Source organism: Monopterus albus, unplaced genomic scaffold (assembly GCF_001952655.1).
Source record: "Monopterus albus unplaced genomic scaffold, M_albus_1.0 scaffold199.1, whole genome shotgun sequence".
NCBI lineage: Eukaryota > Metazoa > Chordata > Actinopteri > Synbranchiformes > Synbranchidae > Monopterus > Monopterus albus.
In genome coordinates, this window is record NW_018128079.1 from 834,364 (window position 1) to 845,135 (window position 10,772).

The window sequence follows — 10,772 nt, forward strand, 5'->3', positions numbered from 1 at the left end:
CGAGAAAAGACGGTTAAATTCGTCAAAGATCAGCTTGAACAGAAAAAGAAGCTGGCCTGGGGAACAGATCAGCCACCACCATATGCTGCCCAGATGCCTGTGCGACAGTTAAGGTTCAGAGGTGACTATGTGATGAAATCTGAGAAGAAGTCAATTTACCCCATGGATGAGCTGGAAAAGGCAGCTAGTTTTGGACGGCAGGAGAAGGAGGACCTGCAGGATGGGCCAGAAGACCTGCCAGAGGCCTATTGGCGAGGATTGAGTCTCCCACACGGGAAGGCTCGCAAACATTTAAGCGGTTTGCACGACCAGATTGTGAAATTATTGACACATGCTGAAAAAGATGACGGCCAGCAGTGTGGTGAGATGGACAGCGGGGCAGAGGCTGGAGAAGGAGAGGGCTTTGACCTCTTTGATTTGGGAGAGCATCGCTCCCTCAATCCCAGGCCTGGGTCCAGTAAGGTGTCTACTCCAAGGAGAACAGGAGAAGAGAAAGAAAGATATGATCCTGAAGGTGCCAAACCAAAGCCCTTTCACGTCACAATTAGGAAAAAAGGAGTTCAGGCATCACCCCAAGCTCACAGAGGGGATCATTCCTCACCAAAGGAAGAATGTGGAAGAGTGGATGCAGTGATCACACTTAACACCAGTGGAGAATCAGGACTTCCAAATGGAGCTGATGATGTGTCATCATACCCACTCTTGGCAAAAGGGGCACAGTTACAATACGTGCCCTGGCCTACGATGGATCTGTCTCCAAGATGGGGGCTGGAAAGTGGATAGTTGCATTTGAGGAGGAAACTATTGCCACAATTTTGGCAATGGGAGACATTGAGGCCTTATTGGGAAAAATCCTGGGCAAACAGGAAATGGAGGAGGCCTTGAGAGCAGCTCAATTGGATGTGTTTGCAGGAACACAAGCTCATGATGGTGATATTTTCAACCAGCACCGCAATATATTGTGGACAGTTTTGAGACTGCAGTTTCCAACTAGAGTCCAACCAGACAGCATTGTGGTGACTCCGATAAAGGATGATGAAAGCCCGCAGGCTTCTGTGCACCTCACTCGAAAGGAGTGGATAAGACAGACTGGTGCAGTGCCTGAAGAAGATTTTTTTTTCACCGGCAGGCCCTCAGAAAGAAAATTGTCAGCGGACTGCCACAGGCCGCTCAGAGTAAGTTGGGTGATGCTGTGGGACTGTATAACATGTCATTTGAACAGTTTACTGACCATGTGGTGGATGCTGTGACAAAAGCATGTGCCAGTGCATCCCGCCAAAAGCAAGCATGTGAGGAAGCAGTGAGAAAGCTGACTCACCAGCAGTTGGCAGAAGGAAAGAAAAAGCTGCAAGCTGTTGTGGCTCCAGTGCAGCCAGAAAGACTCCCTCCACCTCCAGCGGTGGCGCCTGCTGCTCCAGCCACCCCTCAGATAATCTATCTGCAACCAGGGGGTGTAATGGATACCCCCAGAGAACAAGAGGGTTCCCTTCGGGCAGAGGAAGAAGAAGTGGGGCAAAAAGTACACTGTTATGGCTGCAGCAGATATGGTCACATACGACATAAGTGTCCAGAGTGGTCTCGTGTCCGGTATGCCCAGGAACAACAGGGAAATCCTGGGCCCAGGGGGCCGGTGAATTTGAGGCATGAGCCCCCCAGGTATTAGGGAGGCCCTGAGAATCAACAGGGGAATCTGGGAGAGCGTCAGTTGCCGCTTACAACAAATACACAAGTGAGTTCAGTTTCAAGCCCTGATGAGGAACCAATGGTGCCAGCTGTCGTGGCTGGCAAAACCATTAAAATGATGGCAGATTCAGGTGCTGCTTACACCTGTGTAAGTCATTCTGACACTAATCACCTCCCAAGATCTGGATATTATGTACGAATCATTGGATTCTCAGGGATGAAACAACTGATTCCCATTTCACACCCCGTTCCCCTGCAATTTAAAGGAAAAACTGTTGAACTGCCGGTGTTAATATCAGATCAAACTCCTGTGAATTTGCTTGGATGAGACGCTTTGTGCAAACTGGATTGTGACATTCGATGTACCCCGGCTGGGGTGCTTGTGGGTTCTGCACAAAGCCAGATGACTGTGAGAAAAGATGAGGCAGTGGTCTACTAGCTGGCGGATTTGAGTGACACCTTTATGGAGCCAGTGTTATGGTAGCCCCCCTCACCAGGAAGGTGAGGGAGACTTGTGGTTGGACTCAAGTGTGCAGGCCCAGGTGCTAGTACAACAAAAACAGGTTTGAAGGGACAAAAACGCAAAGTAACATAACTGGGGCCATGTGCATACATAATCAAAGGAGGGCTGAAATGGTGTAGGAGACCCGGATGAATACATAAACAGATAAACGAAACGGATATTGGGTAAACGCTAAGTACATGTACATGTGGCAATGCTCCGGCGATGGCGGAGCGTCTGCCAGAGGTATAAATAAGGAGGGACTCAATCAGCGGGATGCACCCCAGCTGTGTGCACCGACAATGAGTCGCTAAATACCGAGTGCGACACAGCTGAGATGCAGAATCCCGTAGGTCGAGAAAACAGAGGAGAGAAAGGCGGAAGAGAGGTAGCGGGGGCCGCTAAAACCTGGATGGATTTCATTAAGGCTAATATGTCAGAAGCCATGTCCCCCGCCTGTTGTCCTCATTGCACTGTTCAATATTATAAGTCTGGATCCACAGCAAAGCCAGACATTTGGCTTAAGGACCAGCCAGAGACGGTTCAAATACAGTCTTCTTCCATTGTGCTTGGCAAGCAGGGAGCTGCAATGGTAGTAGAGAGAGGTATGTATCTGGATCAATAATTCAGAATAAAAAACAACATTCCACATGTTACAATGTTGGTAAACCCAGGCTATGAGCCGAAACATTTGGGTCCAATGATTGTAGAGTCAAAAGAAGCAAAATTTGTGCCAACAGATAACAAAAACATTTGGCTGAGTGAAGATGGATCTTTTTTCAAGATATTCATCTCTGCTGCAGGCATGGCTCATCCTCAGGTCATCTGACTTCCCTGCCAACCGGTGTTCTGCCATCAACATTCAGATGTTAAAAAAGAGATGGTGGCCAGAGTGCCAGCAGAGTTATGGTCAAAACATGACACTGATGCGGGGCTTATCAAGTCCGCACAACCTGTGGAGGTGAAGTTGAGAACAGGTTGCTGACCTCCATGGAGACCACAGTATCCGCTGAAACCTGAGGCAGAGACAGGCATTGAGCAGATGATACGAAGCCTGCCGGAAGAAGATCTGCTGGTGGCTGAACCAAATCCATGCAGTAACACACCAATTTTGCCAGTAAAGAAAGCTGACAAAAGTATCGACTAGTACATGATCTGCGAGCTCTAAATGAGGTCATGGAAGATTTTCAAGCGGAAGTTCCAAATCCACGTACCCTGTTGTCAAATGTTCCATCGGATACTAAGTGGTTCACGGTGGTTGATTTGTGTTCTGCGTTCTTCAGTGTGCCGCTAAGTGAGAACAATCGACATTTCTTTGCATTCACGTATAGGGGTCACTCTTACACATACTCACGGGTTCCGATGGGCTTCAAACATAGCCTGCATGTGTTTAATATAGTCCTGAAAGAAGACATGGAGGACTTGGCAGGTAAGATCTCAAGCACCATCCTCCAGTACGTTGATGACATAATTTTGTTTGCACTGGATTTTGAGACATGCCACAAGGACTCCATGACCTTGTTAACAATGCTAGCTGAACGAGGACATAAAGCTTCACTAGACAAACTACAGCCAGGTGTGCAAGAGTGGACATCGAACGACAAAGACTGGAGATATACGGAGCATGATACTTGGGTTGCGCATATGTCTAAGCAACCCTGGACTTCGAACATAGACAGTTTCAGTCTCTTTGTGTATTCAGATCAAATACCTGGACGACGTGTGTGTGGAATTGAGTGGATTTCCGGATAGTGGGCAAGCAGACCCCCTGACTCTTGGGGAGAAGATCAGTGTTCCATCAGAGTGAGGGAAAAAGAAGTTAATTGGCGTGATGTCTGGGTGGTCAGAGTAGGATTCAAATCACCATTGGGACAGCGAAATTGGGACAGTTTGGAACAAAATAGCTGGTACAGGTGGGTTCAATTTGCAGGACAGCTCAATGGGAAGGAAGATTGCTACATCTGTGCCAAGGCTAGGTCAGAAAGATTGCTTGTGCTGAACACAGTGTTCAGTTGGCAGGAGTGTAGTCATGAGGTCTTAAAGACTGACTTGAATCCCTGGTCGTGGTGTAAGGCTGAGTGTTTGTCCTTCCTGGGCTCACCATCATACAACTGGTGGCCAACTTCAGAGCAGAGGGGAAGACTAATGTCCAGCGATGTAGAGAGTTAGATGTGACTATAGGAGAAAGAAGTGTAATGCTGGGAATGACACACAGTGTTCCATTAATACCAGTAGGATGGTTTGAGTGTGTTGAAAAGACAGGAGCTGTACCTGTGGGGAAAGTGAGCCCTGACCGGTGTAGTCACAGGTGGAAGCTGGACACACTGAACTGTACAAAGCCCAACTTGCATCCAGCTCCCCAGTTGAAAGGAAGTTCTCTGCATGTTCAGGTTCCAGGGTGTCCTTACTTTGATCAAACCATAGCATTAGCTGATCACTTTTGGTGGTGTGGTGGACAACATTTGTGTTCAGTTCTCCCAATCAACTGGGAAGGTAAATGTGCCAGAGTACAGGTGGCTCAGGAGTTGATTACTTTTGCCTTGGTAGAGCAGGCTAGGAATGGTAGTGTTAGAAGCAAGAGAGCGTATTCTCCAGATCCCAAGATGTAGCTTGACGCTATTGGCCAGCCACGCAGAATTCCAAATGAGTTTAAAGCCAGACATGAGATTGCATCAGGGTTCGAGTCTATCTTTCCCTGGATAACCGCTAATAAAAACACTGAGTGGACAAACTACATTTTTTACAATCAACAGCGATTCATCAACTACACAGATGAGGCTCTAGGTGCATTAGGAGAGCAGGTGAGTGCTACAAGTGCTGTGTCCTGGCAGAATCGACAAGCGCTTGATTGGATTTTAGCAGACAAAGGAGGTGTGTGTGCTCTCATAGGAGAGTACTGCTGTACTTATATACCAGGACATACAGCTCCCGAGGGAGCTTTCACAGAGGCTATGAGGAAGCTTAGGGATTTGAAGTCTGAAGTAATGGACAATGCTGGAAAGGATAATAACATGGGTTGGTTAAATTGGTTAGTGAATGCTACCAGTGGCTGAAAACAGGGTTTGGTTAGATTAGTGGTAATTGTCTTTATTGGAGTAGTGGCTATGAGTTTTGTCCTGTGTTGTTGCCTTCCTGTGATGAGGTCGGTGATACTTAGAGCAGTGGAGAGAAAAACACTGCAGATGGTAATGATGGCACAGGAAGTGAAGCAGAAGCAGGCTGGAGACAAGATCAAAATGGAGTGGCTGGACATCAGAGGAGAAGACGGAGGAGAGCTCTACCAGGTGGCGACCGAGTAAAACGGCAAGAGGATGAGCTCACTGAAGGCCCATGGATGACATCACATCATATCTTCATATACTCACATTACTTATAAGTAAATTACATATAGTCATTTTTACACATTGATTATCTAATCATTTACATTGCTGAGTATTTTCATTTAATCATTTCCATTTTATTTCAGCAAATTATTTCAGGATTATGAGTATAAAATTTTTCTGAGTGTATGTTTATGTGTAATGAAACTATATTACAGTATGTAACAGTATTAGCTACAGTAAACATTACAGAATATTTACACATCATTTATGTTTACATATGTGTTATGCTTTGAATCTCACTATGTCTGTTTTCTGTTTTGCTCTCAGATCCAATGCAGGCCCTTGATGGCGATCGCCCATGAGGCAGGCTGCCTCGGGGTCACTCGGGAATTTTCCCCCACGGAGAGAGTCAAATGAATGACTCAAACGAAGCCAATGATACAAAATTAATGTTTGTGGGGGGGGGTTTCGCCCAAGTCTGCATGTTAAGTCTTGATGGAAAGATCCATGTTAAACTGTCAGGAAGTGTTTCCATTGAAGCTGTTTGTTTTACAGTACAGACATGTGTATAACTGAAACTGTGCTGTTATATGTGAGGGAGGGGGGAATCACCTTGTCGGTCATTCTTTCTATTTTATCTTCAGTGTGTTATATGTCAACTTAGAAAGCTTTGCCATGTTAGAGCAGTACTTAGTGTGCTTCCGAGCATGTTTTTTAAAGTGTAGAGAGTTGGTTTAGTGTGGAATTGCTCTGTTAAGGTCAAAAGTTTATCCCTGTAATAAAAGTTGATTTCTATTTCACTTTTGAATGAGGTAGGAGGATAGTGTTTAATTAGTAATTGGTGATGTTAATTTGGCTAACTGATTAGTATTAGGAAGTGATGTATTCAGATAAATCTGTTTATGAATGTCCTTTTCATTTCTTTGTATGTGTTTGTTCTATAGTATTTGAGTTCTGTAGTCTTTCTAACTATGGGAGGAGGGGATTCTGTAGTGGTTAGAACAAACAGTATATGTCTAGTAGTTAATCCTTTGTTAACATATTTCTGATTAAAATGTGTCATGGGATATATTACATAAATGTCTCTTAGAATAGATACTAAAATAGACTTCTAGTGTCAAGATAGGAAAATGCTTGTGTAACTAGGAAAGGTCAGCGACCTATGAGCTGAGCTAATAAGGAAAAGAATGTGAAGGAGAAAGATGAAAATAAAAAGGAGCGGGGGGGTTGATCAGGAGGAGAGCTGTGAAAACAGCTTAAATAATTTTACAGTGTAGGACTAGACTGACATCGTGTCCCTTCTATTCACAGGCAGCTAGAAAATATCTTCTGATACAGAACTGAGTCAGTGAAACTTTAGACAATTTTTATTCAGTGGATTTCTAATTTTTCAAATATATTAGTAAACTGTGTAGTGTAGTCATTAATGTTCCAGTTTGTACTGAGATCATTAACTCACTAAAGGGGAGGCACTCATCTTAATTCCATTTTCTAGTCAATGTTCTTGTGTGGATGAAAACTTTTCTTCCTAATTTTATTAGTTTCTCAAACAGCAGAACTGAAACTAAAGTTAGTATGTGAAAAAAATCATTCAAGTTTATAAGGTGCAATACTTTAATGCATGAAATCTTACACATGCACTTTCATTTAGAAATATTGGAAATGATAAAAACCATAAAAAAACAGAGGATACATTATAAATAATTCATAAAGCAGAGTTGTATGCCCTTTTTATTTTTTATACCCTGCTATTGTCAGCAGCTGATGCATAAATTATTTTGGAAATGAACTTGTGTATCTATTTATGTATTGTAATTTGTGTATTTGTTTGTATTTCCCCTTTTAGTGATATTTTAGATTTATTTTTGAGCTTTTTTAAATTGTATATCATCATCATGGCCTGGGACATAGGGATGAAAATAACAGTAGCCTTCCATTTACATCTTTGATTTTAATTTATGTGTATTTGTCCCCAACAAATAAACTAATAAAGAAAAAAAGACATGGTAGAGTCCTGATTTTCCTAAAATTAACATTTTTTTTCCACCCTTCCCTATACACAAACATTTCTTGCCTACATTTTTGCTGTTACACCTCTCCAATGTCTTTTCTTATGTTGATCTGTGCTGATTTTAATTTTTCTTACCAGTGCCAGGGCTCTGTTTTGGATCTCTTTGGTTTTCATAGAATATATAATAGGATTGATGCAGGGTGGGGTGCAAGAGGCCAGAGACAGGCTTACCAATGGCAGATCCTCATCAATGAAATGCAGATGATGTGAAATATTAAAAATGGTAATGAGAGGAATGTAAAATACAGCAACAAGGATGATATGTTCAGTGCAAGTAGCCAAAGCTTTACATCGACTGTCTAGAGATTTCATCCTGAACACGGTCACCAGGATGCTGACATAAGACAGACAAATTAAAGTAAAGGGTACAACAAAAATCAAGAAAATAAGTGAAGTGGCCACAGTCCACTGCATTGTGTAATCATTACAGGCGATTCTAAACATAGCTGAATAATCGCAGAAATAACTGAACACTGTGAGGGAATTGCAATATGATAATCGAGTCAATATACCTATTGCAAACACACCAATTCCCAGAGTAAAACACCAAATCAGACCAATAATATAAGACATGCTCCGCAGTGTGTTGATTGAGTTCTGACGCAGAGGGAAACATATTGCGATCAACCTGTCATAGGCAAGTATAGCAAGAGCATATGACTCCAAAGTCACAAAAGCATAGTAACTGTACATTTGTACAAAACACATGTTAAATGGAACAAAGTTATCCTTAATAAGAAATAATTTTATCATATTAGGAATAATACTTGTGCTTAGGATTACATCAATTACTGCGAGGTTGCCCACAGCCACAAATTTTGGAGTGTGTAAACAATGATTAAAGACAATTACATAGATCACCAAACTGTTAAACAGCACTGTAACCACATAAAGAAATGCTAGAAAGATGATGTAGACACTGATGTAGGGTAATGTCTGAAATCCAGTAATATAGAAGCCTGGAGGATGAATGATAACAGAGTCATTTAAAACAGTCCTGAGAAATGACATAGTTGAACTCCACAAGCTGTGTGTTGGAGGACGGCCTCTGCCTAAAAGCTCTCCAGTCTAAAGAACAGGGGAATCATATCATATTGAACATTAGACCTCAACAGAGACAATCATAATGTTCATGACAGTTGGATGAGCATATTTAATTTCATATAAAACATATTCTCAGTAAGTTCCAACATAGAAAATAAAAGTCAGAGTGCATTGCTTACATGATGTTCTCTTCAGGATTTCTTAGCAGCAGCTCTCATTGATTCTGCATCTAAAAGCAGTAGGCAGATGGCTGCATGTGTGACCCCTGGACAATGGAAGATATACTTTCCTCATCAATCCCCAAAGCTTCCCTGTGATACAGAAGAAATCATTTTGACCCTGCTGTATTAAGGACATTAATTCGATCCTTTGAGAGCATCAGATTATTCTCTTCTTGTGCTCAAAACAAACATCTAATTATGATTAAGTTTGAGCATCTCACACCAATTCTTTTAAAACACACATGCAACCTTATCAAGACAAAACAAAGTAGGATAGCTGCTGAGATTACGTCTAAACTTGCTCTTGTGTCATTTTATTTTCACATGCTATACAACCTTAAGATATATTTTAAAAATGAACAATATGTTTTGTGAACTTAGTTTAGTGAGGAAACAACATATTGTTCCCTGATGTTATAATTATCGTTAAACAGGCCATGGTTGTAATGGGCCCAGTTCATCTTGCCATCACCAGAAAATGTTGGTTAATGATCTTTGCTGTAAGCAATAAACCTTTTACTGTTTAAACCTGAGACTAATTCATCTCTGTTCCACCCATTAACTGTTCTAACCATTTGAACCTGACCTGCCACTCTAATTAAACTTCCACTCCACCATCTGCCCCGCATTTAGCTTTTGTTTAATTAGGTGACAAATCTATGTTCTAACACACCCTTATATCATACTGATTCTACTTTTTTTGTCCTAAATTTTATGTTTAAACATTGCAGGTCTTCTTAATACAGTGCAGATGTCCTGTCCCCTTCGCAGAAAAGCACCCCCAAAGCATGATTTTTCCACCCCCATGCTTCACAGTAGGGATGGTGTTCTTGGGATGCAACTCATCCTACTTTTTCCTCCAAACACGACGAATGAAGTTTAGACCAAAAAGTTCTATACTTTGGTCTCATCTAACCACATGACCTTCTCCCATGCCTCCTCTGGATCATCCAGATGGTCTTTGGCAAACTTCAGACGGGCCTGGACATATGATGACTTGAGCAGGGGAACTTTCCGTGCAATGCATGATTTGAAACCATGACGGCGTAGTGTTCTACCGACAGTGACCTTTGCAACTGTGGTCCCAGCTTTCTTCATGTCATTGACCAGCTCCTCCCTTGTAGTTCTGGGCTGATTCTCACCTTTCTTATCATCAGTGATACCTGTAGAAAGAAATTCTTGATAAAATGATATAGTGCTATGTTATGTATTTGTAAAACTGTTCAAATAATTGTTTAATCTGTTTGACCTTTGTACAGATTTGACCTGTGGACATGAAATGCTGTAAGTAGGTGCAGAGATACTCAGAACAACAGGAAGTCGAGCAGATACATACTGAGATGACTAAACTGTCTGCACGAGATTTGTGTGTGGGTGTAGGGTCTGATTGTCTTGACTTTAGATTATCAACATTTATCAACATTATATGAAATGCGTGGCCTTATAGGATTCACATTATAATCTGCATTAGCAAATATATCTACATGTTTACTGTAGTATCATGCTTTATGATTTACTTTTGTTTTAACCAGTTCACTTGTCTTAAAGAACCAAGGAGACATGTGTAAGGCTGTAAGAGTAGACAGGAAACCACATACAGGAAGTAGACCACAGCTGCATAGCAATGCTCGAGGTGCTTCCTCTAAAACTGTCTATTGAAAGTGTTAGAATCTAACCTCTGTTAGGTAATTTCTTAGTTAGATAGATATTGATTAGAGATCTGTTGTATTAGAAGATGTTAGTGCAGCCAGGATGTCTTCCTCAGGCTGTTAAATGCAAGGTTATTTAAAGCAGAGAAAGGCTGCCGTCAGGGACAAATGTTATTATGACGGTAAAAGTAACCATAATATTTGTCTTAATGTGTAATGTTATGTCAAATTGTTTTAGATACACACCACGAAAACAACAGCCACACACATTATTTTCTT

The 10,772-nt window shown here is 41.9% G+C and overlaps 1 protein-coding gene across 1 annotated transcript; it reads right to left on the reverse strand.

Annotated features, from left to right (window-relative positions):
- Positions 1-7,582: 7,582 nt before the first annotated feature.
- LOC109970483 (olfactory receptor 2AT4-like) lies at positions 7,583-8,705 on the reverse strand. Its single transcript, XM_020618047.1, has one exon. The coding sequence runs from the start codon at positions 8,588-8,590 to the stop codon at positions 7,583-7,585; it is 1,008 nt and encodes a 335-aa protein (XP_020473703.1). The 5' UTR covers positions 8,591-8,705.
- Between the last annotated feature and the right edge of the window lie 2,067 nt (positions 8,706-10,772).

What these genes read in the sequence shown, in the direction of transcription:
- LOC109970483 (XM_020618047.1), bottom strand. Translation starts at nt 8,590, where the DNA reads ATGTCATTTCTCAGGACTGTTTTAAATGACTCTGTTATCATTCATCCT.